At 44.7% G+C, this 20,061-nt stretch overlaps 1 protein-coding gene across 1 annotated transcript in view; it reads left to right on the top strand.

Annotated features, from left to right (window-relative positions):
* Nucleotides 1–4,263, top strand: part of PTK7 (protein tyrosine kinase 7 (inactive)) — a 106,996-nt gene extending 102,733 nt beyond the window's left edge. Inside the window, exon 20 of the mRNA XM_080998124.1 lies at nt 2,649–4,263. Coding sequence (XP_080854250.1) covers nt 2,649–2,809 — 161 coding nt within the window. The 3' untranslated portion in view covers nt 2,810–4,263. The remainder of the gene's footprint in view (nt 1–2,648) is intronic.
* The last annotated feature ends 15,798 nt before the right edge of the window (nt 4,264–20,061 follow it).

Below are 20,061 nucleotides of genomic sequence, written 5' to 3'. Positions count from 1 at the left end.
ATTGAACTTTAAATCAGGAACCAAATACACATTGTTAATAGTCAAGTTCAGACTCTCAAGATACACAGTTCCAAACCCGGTCGCTTTCAGCTCCTGGCCATTGGCCTGTTTCACAGTGAAGCTTTGCTTCTTAAACGTTGAAAATAGTCCTCGGCGCGACGTCATGTGTTGCGTGCAACCAGTGTCAAGGAGAAAAGCGTTCTCCGTTGAAAATTCGGCTTTTGTTGACAGCAATGCTTTTACAGGTTTCACCTGGGACTTGGTACGGCTTTTACCTTAGCTCCTTTCTGTTGACGTGGCTTCTTACAATTCCGCTGAAGATGCCTAGTCTGTCCACAATTGTAACAACGGACAACGTTCAAAGCAACAGCCTGTTCTTCACTTGCAGTAGCAGTGGGGGTGTCAGAACTCCGAGCTTCTCTCCCCCTGTCATTGACATCTATTGCAGCAAGTCTGTCTCTCTCACTGAGAACCACCGAACAAATTCTCTCCACCGTAAGATCTCTGGCAGGTAGAGAACCCAGCTGACTTGCAACTGTTTTATAAGTCCGATTAAGGCTGTTAATAATCATGAAGCAGAATACCTCTTCCTGAAGAGGGAAATTGCATTGCGCCATCTGCTGGCGTAAGAATTTCATCTCTGTCAGATGCGCTTGTACATCTCCATCAGGCGCTAGCCTCAGATTGGTCAGTTTTTCAAAATGCAGCAATGCTGAAGAACCAGCATCTCTTTGATGTATTCTACGCAGTATTTGCCAAATCTCATGCGCGTATTCCAAATCCTGAATATGCACGAGTTGATCATCTGAGATACACAGAATTATGGCCGTCCTGGCTCTCACATTCTGTGAATTCCAACCTGGCGTTGGTGCAGCAGGGATGGGGTTATCAATCACCCCAAAAATCCTCTGATTCTGAATCAGGGCTTTCATCTTTACAGACCATGAGGAATAATTGTCATTAGTTAGTGGAGGTGGGTAAGGTAAGCCTCCCCCCTTCTTGGCATCCATTTTGAATCCAAGCCTCAGCTCTCACTCTCAAGCCTGTAAAATCCAAGAGTCTATTGGGTTGTTTACTGCCTTTCACTTGGCAGCTAAACACAGGCAGCTCCGGAAAGTCCCTCCAAGAGCAGTGAGACAACAGACAAAACAAACGCTGGAATTTTTACCAGTGTTTTTCCAGCCTTTTACAGTCCCAGCCCCTCTTCCGTTGGCTACTAAATTTCCACTTTCTTTCAAGCTAACTATCTCCGACGTAGCTGAAAAGATTGACGTCTCATTGCTTAGCAACTGGACTAGCAAGCTTATCAAGCCTCAGGAATGCGAAATATGCAGGCTGTTTCTCCGTGCTGTTTTCATCCAAAAGCAGACACTCAGTGAACCGAAGAATGCTTCAATTCGCGTTCACTCTCACAGCCATAAAATCACCATACCTTGAGGGAATCCGTTGCTCAGCAAAAACACCTCCTCCGGTGCTCAGCCGTCCTTTGTAGCTTCCATCCGCCCGCTACCACATTCTTTCTTTATCTCCTTGCAGAGGATGAAGTACGATCCATCAACCTCTCTTGCTGCTTTCATGGATCGATGCCATCGGCTCCATGCTACCAGATAGGCACCCCACTGGTGCCTATTCCCCGGGAATAATAATAATAATAATAATAATAATAATAATAATAATAATTTATTATTTATAGCCCGCCCATCTGGTTGGGTTTCCCCAGTCACTCTGGGCAGCTTCCAACAGAATATTAAAAACACGATAAAACATCAGACATTAAAAGCTTCCCTAAACAGGGCTGCCTTCAGGTGTCTTCTAAAAGTCAGATACAGTGTTACCTCAGGTTACAGACGCTTCAGACTCCGCTAACCCAGAAATAGTACCTCGGGTTAAGAACTTTGCTTCAGGATGAGAACAGAAATCACGCGGCAGCAGCGGGAGGCCCCATTAGCTAAAGTGGTACCTCAGGTTAAGAACAGTTTCAGGTTAAGAACGGACCTCCAGAATGAATAAAGTTCTTAACCCGAGGTACCACTGTAGTTGTTTATTTCCTGGACATCTGGTGGGAGGGCGTTCCACAGGGCAGGCACCACTACCATAGAATCATAGAGTTGGAAGAGACCACAAGGGCCATCGAGTCCAACCCCCTGCCAAGCAGGAAACGAGAAGGCCCTCTGCCTGGTTCCCCGTAACCTCACTTCTCGCAGTGAGGGAACTGCCCGAAGGCCCTTGGCGCTGGACCTCATTGTCCAGGCTGAATGATGGGCGTGTAGATGCTCCTTCAGATATACTAGACCGAGGCCGCTTAGGGCTTTAAAGGTCAGCGCCAACAGTTTGAATTGTGCTCGGAAACGTACTGGGAGCCAATGTAGCTCTTTCAGGACCGGTGTTATGTGGTCTCGGCGGCCGCTCCCAGTCACCAGTCTGGCTGCCGCATTCTGGAATAATTGTAGCTTCCAGGTAGCCCCACGTAGAGCGCATTGCAGTGGTCCAAGCAGGAGATAACCAGAGTATGCACCACTCTGCAGTTCTTTGAAATTACCGTAACCTTTACAAGAGTCTCAGTGCTGAGTTTCCATAGTGTGTGCCCCTTGCTAAGGGCTGGCCCAGCTGTCCCCTGTGTCCTCAGCCTCCTCTTTTTCTCTCTTTAGGTTTACAATCTGGGAAGATGAAGCTTCCCCACCCAGAGGGCTGCCCCTCCAAGCTCTACAAGGTGATGCAGCGCTGCTGGGCTCCCAGCCCGAAGGACCGCCCGTCTTTCAGCGAGATCGCCAACATGCTGGGAGAGAACCCGTCCGAAAGCAAGGCCTGAGCAGGGAGGTGCTGCCCGCCCTCCTCTAGCCGGGGTTGGGACACAGCGGGAGCCTGGCTTTTGGCATTTTGACTGTTACAGACTCCTCAAACCGGGACCTAAGAGTCGAAACCCAAAGGGACCACGGGATTTTTACACGCAGCGCCCACGCGGAGGGTCACAGACGCAGCGGTCCTGAAGGCCTCAAGGCCTCTCTTTTTCTACCACCCACCCCTGTTCCCTTGCGCCCAACCAGACTGCGCTTCTCCAGGTTCTACCTCCGATAATCCGCAGGGCTAGTTGGAAACAACGACGTCCCAGAGATGAAGGGGAATCTGGGAGCTGCCGTGGGCCAGTCACAAAAAGAGAGTCTCTGTGGTGATTCCTCTGTCTCGGGACATCTATCCTTTTCTCCCTCCCCTTGAACAAAACCCCTTTGGGGAATCCTTTTTAGCGAAAAGCACAGCCAGGTTCCTTCCAGGAGCTAGAAAGTGTCTTAACATTGGGGGCGGGGTAGAGTGCAGCATGCTGGGGGCTTTTCTGTGCTGCTGTGCAGCCCACAAGGTTTTTTCTTGGGGGGGGGGGGGGTAAGCACTGGGAAGAAGTCTAAAGTAAGCCCTGAGCAACGCCCAGGGGGAGGCTGTCTGATTCTGTACATACAGCAAAACCGTGTCCCAGCGCCTGCCCAGGTCCACCTTGTGGGTTTGGCATTTCTTGCTGCCTTGATTTATATTTCTCAGTGCAATGGCTTCAGCAGCAGGTACTCCCAACCCTGTGCTTCGGTCATTTTCAAACACCTCCTTCCCCAACCTTCTGCCATATCAGTTGAGCTGACCTAGGAGGCTTTAGAAGGCAACCAGCCCCAGCTCCACTCCCTGGGCTGTACGCCTTATCTGAACAGGGTCCAGCAGCTTTTTTGTGTGGCCATATTACCCCCGCCATTTTCTTGGGAGGTTGCCCCCTTGCACAGAATCTGGTGTCCCACCCACACTGGAAAAGAGACCCCCCCCTTCCTTGCCCCTCACACGCAGTCCTTTTCTTTCATCCGGCGAGGAACCTGTATATTTATTAAGCAGTCCTTCCACCTCTCTTCTCCTCGTGTCGTCCATCTTGTCAGGCCTTCTGGCACCTCCCTGCGTATCCAAAAAAACAGAGCAAAGAACACTTAAGTGCCTGGCATATGAAGGAGATTTCTCACTAGCTTTCCTGACTATCCAATGCCGCCTTTTTATATGATTATTTGGGGCAATGTTTGTTTTCCTTTCTTACGTTTAAAAAAAAAAAGTTGACACCTCTCAGCCTTAGTAATTTTTTTATATATATTATTACTGGAATTGCAGCCTAGAGTCATTTTTTTTTTTTAGTTTCAGTTTGCTTAAGCGGAGGGGTAGAACAGCCAACAGGTGTTCTTTTTTAAAAACAAATAATATGCTGCTCTCAATAAAGAGTCCCTCACTTTTTAAAAAAACCCATAAGACCAGTCCTGTATTGCTTTTCTCTGCTTCCCCCCCCTTCCCCCCCCCAGGTGGATCCTGCTGTCAAGAATAAAGTTATATTTTATTTGAGGCTCCAAGGAAGTCTGGTTGGGTGGAAACTCTCAGCTTGCACAAAGTGACCAAGAATCACTGTGTTATTTGGCAAGACGCAAAGAGCACCGTTCATCTCCTCATCAGCAACATACCTTTAGTTACCAGATCTGTTTGTTTGTTGAAATTAAAGCGTTGTCTCTATCGGGGAAGGGCCATAATTCAGTGCTAGAGCATTTCCTTTGCATGCGAAAGGTCCTAAGGTCGATCTCCGACATATGCAGGGAGACCTGGAGAGTCACTTACCTGAAACCTTAGAGAACAGCTTCCGGTAGGCATTCCTAAGCGAGGTGGCCCATTTGGTCTGACTCTTCGAAAATGCAAGAAACGAGATTCTGACGAAACATCAAGAAGAACTTTCTGACGGTAAGAACGGTTAGATAGTGGGACGGATTCCCTCGGGAGGCGGTGGGTTCTCCTTAGAGGTTTTTAAACAGGTTGGATTGCCATTTGTTGGGGATTCTTTAGCAGCGATTGCAAGGGTTTGGACTAGATGGCCCTCCCTTACTGTTCTATTCGCTCAGGTTTATCTGCAGAAGATCAGGAGGGAGAACGTTGCCTTTGGCAGCTTGTAAGAAATATACCGTATTTTTTGCACCATAACACTCACTTTTTTCCTCCTAAAAAGTAAAGGGAAATGTCTGTGCGTGTTATGGAGGGAATGCCTACGGGTGGCATGCCTACGGATTTTCCTCCTCTAAAAACTACGTGCGTGTTATGGTCAGGTGCGTGTTATAGAGCAAAAAATACGGTATATCACTGCGCAGCCTCTCGACGACAGAATACACAAAGAGATTAGTTTTAAAATGCGGGAATCAGAAATGAAGTTCTTTTCTCTCGTCTAACGTCAAAGCATGTTACCAATAAAGCATATTTTTAGAGCAATTCATTTCATTCCCTGGACATTTTCGAATGAAGAACTGAACGCATTAGTACAGATTGTACATATGCAAAGTGCCTTTCCTCTCTAGATGTGGTTGGGCGAGCCATAAAAAGTTTTATCAAATCCTCTCCCGCAAGGCAGAACCATCCCCTCTTATCTCCACCTCTCCCCAAAACACAGATTAACCTACATAATCAATTGAAACTACCATTCTTGCTCTATAAACTTGAATTCAGCTGCGCAGTTCCATGTTTGGGATCTGCTTCGTCTGAATAAATCGGCTCTACCGTTTTCTATCACTAGTTAGCATGGACCCATGAAGATAATAGTACCATGGAAATCTCTCGTTTCTTATGTTGTAAACCACCCTGAGATCTTCGTTTAAAGGGCGGTATACAAATTTAATTACCGTATTTTTTGCTCTATAACACTCACTTTTTCCCTCCTAAAAAGTAAGGGGAAATGTATGTGCGTCTTATGGAGCGAATGCAGGCTGCGCAGCTATCCCAAAAGCCAGAATAGCAAGAGGGATTGCTGTTTTCACTGCGCAGCGATCCCTCTTGCTGTTCTGGCTTCTGAGATTCAGAATATTTTTTTTCTTGTTTTCCTCCTCCAAAAACTAGGTGCGTCTTGTGGTCTGGTGTGTCTTATAGAGGGGAAAAAATGGTAATAATAAATCATTGGTATTGTATTAGATTTGTTTCTTTCTTTTAAAAATCACATACAAAGCTAGCAGGCACACCAACTCCTAGGAGCCAAGGCTGAGGCAGTTTCACCCCCCCCCAATGTATTTTTTGAAGTGACTGGCCCCCCTCAGTATTCGGGGGGGTTGTCTCTGCCCCCTGGCTCCTCGCAATGTCGCGTGTATGACATCACTGAAAGACAGTGGCTGTCCCAAGGTCGCCCAGTGAGCTTCATGGCTGGGGGCACGGGATTTGAACCTGGATCTCCCCAGTCCTAGCCAAATTGCCACACCAGACTGTGTCTCACATATAACAACAGGTGCAGCTACCAAGAAGACCGCGTCTCGAGAGACTTTACCTCAGGCAGCAGACTTTGATGGGTGCATGACAAGATTTAATCAATCCACTCCGAGAGAACTCTGATAATGTTATTCCTGTTCTGGTAACGTTTGGGCTAAAAGTACACACTGTACCAATTTAAAACCCTTTTAAAAATATGTCGTTACAAATTCCTCATAGCAGCTTCGGTTTAATTCCTCTAATCCCAGATTTCTGACAACAGCAACAAAAGCCTTAACTTTCCTCTGAAATCCATGGGGAGAGAGCAAGCACAGATGGAGCTAACTTAAGAAGGGAAATCCAGAGACTCAAAACACACCAGCAGAGAAGGCCCTGCTGTATTTAGGGAAAAACTGAGCACAGGGCTGATTGTCAGGCATTTGGAAGGGGCTGTGCAAGGGACTTTGATGGATGTCAATCACCTAGTGCTGACAGAAATGGCCGATCCAGCCGGCCAAGAAATCCCCAGCCTTTGCCCTCTTGCAGCAAGAACACAACAACAACGATGACTTTTTGAGGTTTGGAAAGTTGTTAGGAAAAGGCATCAAAATATTTTGGATGGATGAATGACTAGTGGGAAGACCTTTTAACCACCCCACAAGCATATTGGGGCGGATGCTATTTGCTGTTTTAACTGTCTTATAAGCCAGAACAAATGTTCAGACCAGATACAGTCTAATGATTGTGTAAAACCCTTTGCTACAACAGCTCCACCGGCTGCCAGTTTATTTCCAGGCACAGTTCAAAGTTCTGGTTATGACTTATAAAGCCCTACATGGCTTAGATCCAAGCTGTCTGGAAGACTGTATCCCCTCATAAGAACTTACTCTGGTTTTGAGATCTTTGGGAGTGGTCCTTCTGTCCCACCACCCTCGCAAGCATGATTGGTAGGGATGTGGGAGAGAGCCTTCTTGGTGGTAGCTCCCAGATTGTGGAACTTCCTCCCTAGAGAAGCTAGACTGGCTGCCTCCTTGCTGTCCTACCAGCAGGTGAAGACATTCTATTAAGACTATGTTTAATGAGGGGATTGGTGCCATGCAGTTTCTACTGTAATTGTTTGTATGGTTTTAATAGAGAGATGATGATACAGTGGTACCTCAGGTTACAGACACTTCAGGTTACAGACTCTGCTAACCCAGAAATAGTACCTCGGGTTAAGAACTTTGCTTCAGGATAAGAACAGAAATTGCGCGGCGGCGGCAGGAGGCCCCATTAGCTAAAGTGCTTCAGGTTAACAGTTTCAGGTTAAGAACGGACCACCAGAACGAATTAAGTTCTTAACCCGAGGTACCACTGTAGATAGATAGATAGATAGATTTAATTCTTGCAGTGTTTCATTGCTTTTTAATTATTTTTTTCTATGTTTTTAGCAGCTCTTGTTTTTATCTGTGAGCCGTCCTGAGTTCTGTCAGGGGGGAAAAGGGTATGAATAAGTATACAATAAAAGCAGCTATAATAAGCTTTGTATTATAAGCAAATCAGGATGACCTAAATTAACAAGTTGTCCCGAAGAGCCCCATGAGGGCAGAAACTTTAAAAAAAAAGAAAAAAAAATCTGCTGAGATTCTTAGGATGCTGCGCTTAATAGTTTTAACTTCTTCCAGGTGATTTTTCTTCAATTTGCAGTGTTGCGCTGGGAGAAGAGAAAACCCAAAAACTTTCTTTTATTTTCTTTTTTAAAATGCTGCATTTCAGTTATTTTCTACATAGCTTTATTTGACCTCTGATTCATATAAGCAAGCCCAAAGATAACTACCGTATTTTCACTGTCTTACCTTTTGGGTGCCATTCCTCCAATTACCACTGGAGGGCACTGTGTTGTTAGGAGAACACCTAGTCTAGGGAAATTCTTGAGGACAGCTTATTATAATTGAGAATTTATCCTGATTTCTTTGCAGGAAAACTAGGTGACGTTCAGACCTGTTTGCAGAGAGGCTAGGTGACACTGCTTCAAGGCAAGCGTTACCTGTCACTTTCTATCTGACATCCCTTTCTGTTCCCCCAAAAGTCCGATTTTGGGGGGGTTGTTGCACAAGACCGCTCAGTCAGTTGCACAACCCGATTTTGCAGATATTCCGTTGAATCCCACCCCAAAGCTGTGATAGTCTAAAGGTCCGGTTGTATTAGGTATTACACTTTGCTGATCTCCCCATCTGTGTGATTTCTTGAGAAAGATACGTCGTTTTCTTAATCTGTTCTGGCTTTACGGTGAGCTCTGGAGACCTGTTTGTTTCCAATCTTCTTTTAGCCAAAATGCCTTTTAGTTGGGAAAATTTGAGCTAGTTTCAGATTATTAGTGGCTATTTTACTGCTATTTAAAAGACATATTTTTATAGATTGGCTGGACTTTTGAGTGGTGTGTGTTTTTAAGGACTGTTTTATATTATGGCGTCATATCTGACATCATCATTATTATTAGTTTTATTGTTATGTAAACTGGCTTGGGAGGGCTGTCTTCCTTTTGCTCTTCAAGGCATCTTAAAAGTACTTTGAGAAACAACAACCGGAGAAAACAGCCAGCCCCACCACTACCTTTAGCCAGTATGATCAAAATGGCAATCAAAATGTCTTAAAGGAAAAATGTGCTAGATATGGGATCTACCAGGAATGTGATTTTTCTCATGTGCGTATGAGACACAAGGAGCCCCATATAAGGTATAGATCCTTTTTGGAATGGGGCAAATATACAAGAGTTGCATCATCATCATCATCATTTATTATTTATACCCTGCCCATCTGGCTGGGTTTCCCCAGCCACTCTGGCGCCTTCCAACAAAATATTTAAAATACAATAAAACATCAGACATTAAAAACTTCCCTAAACAGGGCTGCCTTCAGATGTCTTCTAAAAGTCGGATAGTTGTTTATTTCCTGGACATCTGATGGGAGGGCATTCCACTGGGCGGGTGCCACTACCAAGAAGGCCCTTTGCCTGGCTCCCTGCAATCTCACTGAGGGAACAGCCAGAAGGCCCTTGGCCCTGGACCTCAGTGTCTGGGCAGAACGATGGAGGTGGAGACGCTCCTTCAGGTATACTGGACCGAGGCCGTTTAGGGCTTTAAAGGTCAACACCAACACTTCGAATTGTTCTCAGAAACATACTGAGAGCTAATGTTGGTCTTTTATGTGGTCTCGGCGGCCGCTTTGTTTTGGTGCCAACTCTTGGGGAGGGGAGTGTAATGGCAGTTCCTAGTGTTGTCAGTGATTCTCCAGCATGGAGGGGTGTGAGAAGAGAGCCCCCCCCCCCCCCCGAAGGATTGGTATTGGCAAGGTTTGTGGATGACACCAGATTAAATACTTGTACTATATGTAGGCTATAGAAGCTGTAATATATTGCTGAGGGCGCCAGGGGAAGAGAAGAGGGAAGCAAGTCTACGACCACCAGTTATGTCTATGTCTCATCCAGAAAGTATAGCCAGAGACATTTTGGCAAATTAAAAAAAATCAACCCAGACAGAAATTGTACCCCTGAAAAAGAGGACGTGTCCTGGAAAAAGAGGACACATGGGGCAACCCTTGTGAGGAGTTCCAAAGAAGTACAGTGGTACCTTGGGTTACATATGCTTCAGGTTACATTCGCTTCAGGTTACAGACTCCGCTAACCCATAGTACCTCAGGTTAAGAACTTTGCTTCAGGATGAGAACAGAAATTGTGCTCCAGCAGCGCGGCGGCAGCAGGAGGCCCCATTAGCTAAAGTGGTGCTTCAGGTTAAGAACAGTTTCAGTTTAAGAACCGACCTCCAGAATGAATTAAGTACGTAACCAGAGGTACCATTGTATGTCCAGACTAAATGAATGGGCATTAAAACTGCAAATGGAGTTCAATATATGCAAGTATGATGTGGAGCAGAAAAGTAAACAAATCCAGTTTCTCACTTACGCTTCTGGAATCTGGACTTGCAGAGACTGACCAAGAGTGAGACCTTGGGGTTGTCCGTGGATATAGCTTGATGAAGAAGTCGACTTAAGTGTGCGGCAGCTGTGCAAAAGGCAAATTCAGTGTTAGGAGTCCTTAGGAAAGGAATGAAAAACTGCAAACGACATTGTGCAGTTATGCAGATCTATGGTGTGACCGCACTTGGAATTGTGCGTGTACAGTTCTGATTGCCACACCTCAAATAGGTAATCTAGAGCTGAGGAAGTTGCAGAAAAGGGCAACTAAATTGGGGTTGGAGCAGCTCTCCCGTGAGGTGTCAATATCGGGAGCTTTTAGCTTTACAAACTGTGAGCAAGAGAGACAAACTAAAGGTGTATAACATGGTGCATGGTTGGGATAACTAAAGGGAAGATGTATTACTGTGGTACCTTGGTTCTCAAACGCGAAAACCAGGAAGTTTTCCGGTTTTCAAATGCCGAACATCTGATGTGGCTGTCAGCTGTTGTTTCCAGGGCGCCTGCACCAATCAGAAGCTGCGCCCTGGTTTTCAAATATTTCAGAAGTCAAATGGACTTCTGGAACGGATTACGTTTGGCTCTTTTGTTTTTGCTAATTATTTGTGTTTTTGTTTTTGAGGCTTTTTCAGTTAATTTGTTTTTGTGACTGTGTGGAACCCAGTTCAGCTATTGATTGATTGATTGATTGATTGATTGATTCTGTGACTGTGGAAATGGATAAAAGCCTCCCATACAAACAACGACTATCATCAGTGCACGTAAGAAAAAAATGTAATTTTATTTTTTATCATCTACAGTACTGTCTTATTTATTTTATAGTACGGTACATTGATTATTATTGGGACGCTGGTGGCGCTGTGGTCTAAACCACAGAGCCTAGGGCTTGCCGATCAAAAGGTCAGCGGTTCAAATCCCCGCGACGGGGTGAGCTCCCATTGTTTGGTCCCTGCTCCTGTCAACCTAGCAGTTCGAAAGCACGTCAAAGTGCAAGTAGATAAATAGGTACCACTCCGGCAGGAAGGTAAACAGCATTTCTGTGTGTTGCTCTGGTTCGCCAGAAGTGGCTTAGTCATGCTGGCCACATGACCCGGAAGCTATACGCTGGCTCCCTCGGCCAATAAAGTGAGATGAGCGCCGCAACCCCAGAGTCATCCGTGACTGGATCTAACGGTCAGGGGTCCCTTTACCTTTACAATGATTATTGCTTTCATTTTTTGGATCAGTGGTCTCGTCAGATAGTAAAATCCATGTTAAATTGCTGTTTTAGGGGTTGTTTTTAAAAGTCTGGAACGGATTAATTTGTTTTGCATTACTTTCTATGGGAAAGCGTGCATTGGTTTTGGAACACTTTGGTTTTGGAACGGACTTCTGGAACAGATTGAGTTTGAGAACCAAGGTACGACTGTAACACCCTTCAAGCAAATCAAGAGCGAATGCTCTTTATTGTATAACTGCCCCACGAACAGATCAGATGCTCAATAAAAACCAGATATGATCTAACCCCGGCGTAAATGTTGCGCAAGCAAATCAGGATAAATACTCAAGAAACAGGGTTGCCTGGAGGGCCCCACAGAAGCTGCTCCAAGTGGCTTTTCCAAAGATGCAGGTAAGTTCTAAATTGGTCCAGGGAGGAGACTCTAGAAGTTCGGAGACTGCTTTTAAGTCACCCGGTTGAAAGGTGCCACCCATTCTGATTCTGTGGAAAACCAAAAACAGATCCATTGTGCTTGAATGCCCAGCCCTCCTGTTTGCACGTTAGCCTTCTGGAGAAGAGAAGCGAGATCCACACTTTCATTGTTCCTTGCCAAGGACATCTCTTCCGGCAGAGGCTTGTCCTGCCCGCATTTCCATGGCAGCAGAGCCGCAGAAGGCAGCAGGAAACAATATTGCGAAATAAATTTAGTATCCGGCATAGTGACAGATTCTGTGGCGCTCTTGACAGTTGCTGTGGGAACCGGATCTTGAAAACTCATTAGATTCATGCACAAAATTCAAGTGGGAACTGGAAAAGGCTGCGATTCCAGGCTAGGGGGCCAGTTCAAGACCAGGCAAACTTTTGGGGAACTTCATTGGCTCCGGTTGGCCGTAGAACTGAACCTCTCCTGTGATGCTGTGTTACCTTTACACAGGGGCGGAGCAAGGTGGGTGTCACCTCCGAGGGGGGTGGCAAAAGGCTGTGAGAGACTCTGCTGGTTAGGCCCTCAGCCGTAGGGCAGCAGTCAGACTTCTCGCCGCAAGGCACAGGATCTCCCCCCAAAAAGCTGAACAAGTTGGGCTTCCCCAAAAAAGCTCAATAACTCTGGCTCCCCCCCCCCCCCAAAAAATATGAAATAAAGTCAAACCACTTTTTGCAGACAATTTTTTTTTTTTAATGGGGGGGTGGACAAGAAATTTTCCGCACCTGGTACCACCTAACCTTGCTTTGCCACTGCCTTTAGATGGCTGAATACATGGCTTAAAGTGCCAACAGCCAGTTTTTCTGATAACATTGTATGTAATTGACTTACATAAATATTTCTATGCTGACATATCATAAAACATCAGGGTATCTTATGGGAAACCGGTGCAGGTGTTTTAGCTGAGGTGTTGCATATACATGCATGTGTGTGTGTGTGTGTGTGTGTGTGTTCATAGCTGTCAACTTTTCCCTTTTCTTGCGAGGAATCCTATTCGGAATAAGGGAATTTCTCTTAAATACAGTGGTGCCTCGCAAGACGAAATTAATCCGTTCCGCGAGTGTCTTCGTCTAGCGGTTTTTTCGTCTTGGGAAGCAACCCTATTAGCGGATTAGCAGATTAGCGCTATTAGCGGCTTAGCGGCTATTAAAGGCTTATCGGATTAGCGGATTAGCTGCTAAAAGGCTATTAAAGGCTTAGCGGCTTAGAAAAGGGGGGGGGGAGCGAAAAAAAATCTCAAGACTCGCAAGACATTTTCGTCTTGCGAAGCAAGCCCATAGGGAAATTCGTCCTGCGAAGCAACTCAAAAACGGAAAACCCTTTCGTCTAGCAGGTTTTCCGTCTTGCGAGGCATTCGTCTTGCGGGGCACCATTGTAAAGGGAAACGTTGACAGCTATGGTGTGTGTGTGTGTATTTTTATTGAAGGTTTTTAACATATTAAGCAGTAAAATCCAAACACGTTAATAAAAAGCTCATAAAAAGCAACATCTCCAAAAAGAATAGCAGTAAAGGAAATATAAAATAGAATATTCATTATCTGTACCAAACACAATTGTATATAAAAAAAGAAAAAACAGGGAAGAAAAAACTGAACAAAAACCTTTATCACATTTATAGCATATAATCTAAAAGAACAGAAAAAAAGAAAGAGAAACTCTCACCTCCCTATCTGACAATTATCTGCAACCACAATTATTCAAAATAAACATTTTGAACATATGCACTCTTAAAAGTTTTTACCAGGGTTTTTTCCTCCAGGGGGAACTCACAGGAACTCAGTTCCAGCACCTCTCAGGTGAGACCCCATTGCCATTATAGGAGAGAAAGGCCCTCTGCCTGGTTCCCTGTAACTTAACTTCTCAAAGTGAGGGAACCACCAGAAGGCCCTTGGCGCTGGACCTCAGCGTCTGGGCAGAATGATGGGGGTGGAGACTCTCCTTCAGGTATACTGGGCCGAAGCTCACTAAGAAAGAGAAGCAAGGAGAGACCTTGAAATTATTATTTATTGAATTTATATACTGCCCTATACCCGGAGGTCTCAGGGTGGTTCACAGAAAAAAATCAAAATATAAAACCACAAAATAAATAATCAAAATAAAAACAACCCAATAATCCAACCCCAACCCCCAAACCCCCACATTTTAAAAGGGCAAAGGATGTCAATCAAATCAATCAAAGGCTTGGCTAAAAAGGATCATTTTTGCCTGGAGACTAAAGGTGTATAATGAAGGCACCAGGCGAACTTTCCTGGGGAGAGCATTCCACAGATGGGGAGCCACTGCAGAGAAGGCCCGTTCTCATGTTGCCACCCTCCGGACCTCTGGAGGAGGAGGCACACAAAGAAGGAGCTCAGGAGATGATCTCAGCGTCTGGGTAGTTTCATATGGAAAGAGGCGGTCCTTGAGGTATTGCGGTCGTGAGCCGTTTAAGGCTTTACAGGTCAAAACCAGCACTTGGAATTGGACCAGGAAACTAATTGGTATCCAGTGCAGCTGGACCAGGGTCTGTGTAATATGCTCAAACTGTATTGTTCCGGTGAGGAACCTGGTGGCTGAATTCTGCACTAGCTGAAGTTTCTGAACTGTCTTCAGAGGCAGCCCTATGTATAACGCATTGCAGTAATCTAACCTTGAGGTTACCAGAGCATAGGCAACAGTAGTTAGGCTATCCCTGTCCAGATAGGGGCGTAGCTGGGCCACCAGCCGAAGCTGATGGAAGCCACTCCGGGCCACCCGAGCCTCGAGCGACAGCAAAGGATCCAGGAGTACCCCCCAAGCTACGAACCTGCTCCTTCAGAGGAAATGTAGCCCCATCAGGTTCCCCAAAAACAGGTAGCAGCTGGGCAGCAGCCAAAGTAGGCGCACAGATTACCTGATCACAGCCTTCCCTATGATGGTGATGTATTGCACCCAATGATCTATAAATTGGTCCATGCAAATTTTGTGCAAATAAATCAATCTTTTTGCATTTATTTGGTTATGCATAAGTGGTCACTGTCATGTAACACGTAGTGGTCCCAAATTTACTTTATTTATTTGATTTAAAAAGATTCCTTCCTGTAGCACCTTAAAGACCAACTAAGTTAGTTCTAGGTATAAGCTTTCGTGTGCATGCACACTTCTTCAGATACACTGAAACAGAACTTCTGTTTCAGTGTATCTGAAGAAGTGTGCATGCACACGAAAGCTTATACCTAGAACTAACTTAGTTGGTCTTTAAGGTGCTACAGGAAGGAATCTTTTTACTTCGACTATGGCAGACCAACACGGCTACCCATCTTTATTTGATTTGTTATTGATTTTATTTGATTTTTTAAATTACAGTTTTACAATCACATATCCAACATACAATATAACGACAAGATTCCATGGAATCTCCTGGATTCCCCTCCTCCCTTTGTGGGTCCTATTGTTAATCATTTCCTCCCGCATCTTTTACAATAATCCAAATCTTTTACCTCTCCATTATATCCAAAATTCACCATTAAACTACAAGTGTTATTCCAACCCTACTAACGATTCATAGCGGTTCCAAATTATACTTACTTTCTTTAAGCATTGCCTTCTACAAACACGTCTGAAGGCAATGTACAAAATACAAAAACTGCTAAAAAAACCCTCCCAAAACCCAGTTAAAAACAGCATTTGCAGCAGATAAATTTAAGGGCAGCAGAGAGTAGATACGCAGTGCTTTGGGGGGGGGTACGCAGGGGTACACATACCCCTAAACATTTCATGGATCTTTGTACTTTTATTTATTTCCCCCCGATTCGAACTATAAAATGGTGGTTTTCTTGAGTCAAAATGAGAGTACCCCTAAACATTATTTTTTTTTAGGAAAAAAAAAGCACTGCAGACACCCATTGCAGAGATCTACTCATCCTGCTGGGAATGCCTGTCAAACCATAAATGTCTTTGATATTTTCTTGGGAAGTTCAGATAGTCGGTGCCTGTCATTATCTTGACAGGAATGCTGTTCCGCGAAACGGGTAGCCATGCTAAAATCCCCAAGCCCCGTTACAAATGCTGATTTTTAGCCACATCAAACCCCTCTCACTAGATATGATACATCCTATTGTTGTAAACAAAAATTGCCCTTTTCCCTTATGGGGTATCGAAGAGCCCATATAGAGTCCTTAAGTGGGTTCTCTATTGGTAGGAGAAAATAACAGAGGCCAACCAGAGAATATTGAGAAGTAAAGCAGCTAGTAAGCTTGATCTTTATTGATCTGTTGCAACAGGGTGCTCCCCTCACATGCAGGAAAGGAGGAGGACCCAGAAAAATGGCATGCAAGGCCTTATAAAGACTTTTGAAATTCCCATCCTGTAGATCAAGACCACCCCCAGATACATCATACCTACATCACAGAAAAGGCAGTCTAAAACAGAACTTTTAATGTTGTTTTTCTCCTGTCGTTGTTTATCTCCTGTCTGGCAAGTTACTTGATTGGATTTCCTGGGTAGCCTGGCTAGTCTTTTGTAGTGATAAATACTTAGTTCCTGGGCCAGGTCACAGGCTCACACCCTATTCAAACATAGACATACCCTTAAGACAGGATTTGTGAGGAAAGAGACAATGGGAAGGCTTTTCCAGTTTGACCTTGCAAAGAAAACATTTGCTCAGTTTAGGAATCAAAATGGTTCCAGGTTGGCCTTCCTGTGCTGATCTATGTATAGTGGTGCCTCACAAGACGAAATTAATTTGTTCCGCGAGTTTTTTCGTCTAGCGAATTTTTCGTCTTGCGAAGCACGAAATCCCATAGGAATGCATTGAAATTCAATTAATGCGTTCCTATGGTCAAAAAAAGTCCAAACAAAGCCAAATCTGGTACAACAAGAGTTTATTAAGTGACTTAAGTAAGTCACACATACTGTAAAGAGCATTTCAAAAATTGAAGGAACAATAAATTAAGTTTCTAAACATGACAGAAAAACATTTAAAAATCAACAAAGTGTACAGTACATTTTCTAAGACTCTGGGGGACAACTCGAAGAAGGTTCCTCTTCCACTCTTTGCTTCTTGCTGAAGAACCCCCTCCTCAACTGTTCCCCCAGCCACCCACCACACAGAAATTCAAATCCAGGATTTTTTTTAAAAAACAGCAGAGTGGCCCAATGGTCACAGAAAATCATAAAAATGCGGGGGGGGGGGGGAAACAAGCTTCCAGATTCTTGCAAACCCCTCCCCAACACCAAGTCCTTGAATTCCAAACACCCCAACCCAAAATCCAAAAACCCCCCAAAAAGTTTTAAAAGTTTAAGTACCACACCGCGTTCTATGAGTTGCTCCTCAAAGTCAAGTCGCAACTGTATTAACAGTGTTAAGAAAAAGGAAACAAACTTGCAAGACGTTTTCGTTTTTCGTCTTGCGAAGCAAGCCCATAGGGAAATTCGTCTTGCGAAGCAGCTCAAAAAACGGAAAACCCTTTCGTCTAGCGAGTTTTCCGTCTTGCGAGGCATTCGTCTTGTGGGGCACCACTGTATGTGCTTGGTTGGTACACTTATGAACATTACCATATATCTAAGACCATAAAATTCCTATCACACTATGAAGAGGTATTCAACCTCTGAATGCAATATTTTGGGTGCCAAGAGCAAATGGCCCTGACTTTTACGCCCCACTAACGAATTCTCAGAAAAGCCCCAAGGCAAATGCAGAACCAATCCTATGAAAAAACCCACCTAGTTTTCAGGGGAAGTGTATTTAAAATTTTGCAGTGTTAAAAGCTGATGTTACTACTTCCTTCCACCCCCACCCCCCGTACATTTGATAATTCTGTTAATTATCTTTTCCGCGGTCCCGCCCTGTAGAAAGTGTATGCAGAATCTCATGTCTACAACCCAACCCCAAATAGCTGCAAGTGTTGTAAAATTCAGGCTTGCAAGCATAGATTGGGTCGTAGGCCAGATAATCCAGTAAATCAGGGGTGTCAAACTCAAATTCATTGGGGGCTGCATCAGCAGTTTGGTCACCCTCAAAGGGCCGGTTGTATCTGTAGGACTATGTGTCCACTCTTTATTATCATAAATTATTGTCACTGCATTCAATTATTACTGTTTTTTGTAATAATTTAAGTAATAACTAGCTCTGAAAGCAGAAACATAGTCAGAATAATGGCAAGTAGATATTCAAATGTACAATTATTGTACAATTTATTGAAAAATGATTTTTGGTAACAGACAGTAATTATTATTTTTTTAAACATACAAATATTGCCAAACTCTAGCGCCGCTAGAGGGCAGACGTTCTCTGGCTTGTAGGCTGCCGCGCATGCGCTGAAGAGGCGGTTTTCTTGTGTCAAAAAAAAAAAGCGAGAATAAAAGGTGAAGGCTGGCGGCCGCCGGCGGCTACACGGGCCACATGACGAGGTCTGGCGGGCCGGATTCGGCCCGCGGCCCTTGTGTTTGACACCCGTGCAGTAAATCAGAGTCTGAACTTGCTTCTTCCAGAGCCAAGGGAAAGAGGCTCCTTTTTCCAGAACAAGATAAATAACACCACAGTTGTCATTTACTGCTGTACTTGCTGGTTCCCTCCCCAAAGGCCTAATAGACTGGAACTTTTTAAATTTTTAAGTGAATTTAACAGATCTTCAAATTGGAACTGCATTTCCCACAGGTATGCTCGATTTTATTTTTGCACCTGCCAACCACCAGCTACTCATATTCTGTGCTCTGACCAGAAACATGATATTGCCTGTTGAACTTTGATGACTATAATTCTATTAATTCTGCCTTTTCCAGAAGCCTATTCATTTGTTCACTCAGCCTCCCACACATGCCATTGGCAGTTGTGTGGCGAGGATGGAGACCAGCTTGTTTCAACAATTTTTTTCCAGCTGGATGTGTCTGTGTGTGGGGATATTTTAGATCTGTGCCTTAGGTTTTTATTTGCATTTTTTAAGCCTACCCTTATTATCATTTTAATTGTTTTGTATGGTCGTAAATCGCCTTGAGACACATGAGAAAGGATTAAAATAAAAAATTAAAAAATAAGATGAAACATATAAGCAGGGATGTCCTTGGCAGAACCCCCCTTAGTAATGACAACGACAACAACAACAATAATTTGGGTTTCCCCAGCCACTCTGGGTGGCTTACAACATAACTAAAACCATAATAAAAACATCAATCCTTAAAACCTTTTCTAAACAGGGCTGCCTTCAGATGTCTTCTAAAAGTCAGATATTTGCTTATTCCTTGACATTTGAAGGGAGGGCGTTCCACAGGGCAGGTGCCACTACCGAGAAGGCCCTCTGCCTGGTTCCTTCCTTGTAACTTCGCTTATTGCAGTGAGGGAACCAGAAGACCCTTGGAGGTGGACCTCAGCATCCAGGCTGAGCGACGGGGGTGGAGACGCTCCTTCAGGTATACTAAGCTGAGGCCCATTAGGGTTTTAAAGGTCAGCACCAACACTCTGAAATGTGCTCGTAGATGTACAGAGTGCCAGTGAAGATCCTTTAGGACCAGTGTTACAAATATTGTCCCATCAGCCACTCCCAATCACCAGTCTAGCTGCCGCATTCTGGATTAATTGCAGTTTCCGGGTCACCTTCAAAGGTAGCCCCACATAGTCCAAGCAGTAGTCCAAGCGGGAGATAACCAGAGCATGCACCACTCTGGCAAGACAGTCTGCGGGCAGGTAGGGTCTCAGCCTGCGTACCAGATGGAGCTGATAAACAGCTGCCCTGGACACAGAATTGACCTGCGCCTCCATGGACAGCTGTGAGTCCAGAATGACTCCCAGGCTGTGCACCTGGTCCTTCAGGGGCACGGTTACCCTGTGCTGTTAAGCTGTTAAGTGGAAAAAAACAGGAGGGGTGGAAATGGAAAAGAGTCAGATATGCCTGAAGGCAAGGAGTAAGTTTTGTGTGCATCTGTGTGTATGTGTACCACACACACACGTGTGCAGGAGCATGAGTTTAAAACTGTTTGCAAATTAATTGAGCAGCAAGACTTATAAACTGCAATTCTCTCTCTCTTCTTTCCTGACGTAGAATTGCCAGCCAATTTGACCCGGGGGCAAAATTCTTTTCCAATCTGAACTGCAATGATTAGATTCTGGCTGTAGAAGCAAAAGCACTACGGCTGGCTGCAGATGAACGATGGAAGTATTTCACTGTGCACGTCTGTGGCTAGCAGGAGGAGGGAAGGGCCTCTGGGCATAACCAAAGTGTACTTTGACTGCATTTCAGTTTCTGCGACACTCCCAAAC

The sequence above is a fragment of the Podarcis pityusensis genome, assembly GCF_964106645.2.
Source record: "Podarcis pityusensis genome assembly, chromosome: 3".
Classification (NCBI taxonomy): Eukaryota; Metazoa; Chordata; class Lepidosauria; order Squamata; family Lacertidae; genus Podarcis; species Podarcis pityusensis.
The sequence above is the reverse complement of the archived record's forward strand: the minus strand, read 5'-3'. Positions and strand labels throughout refer to the sequence as shown.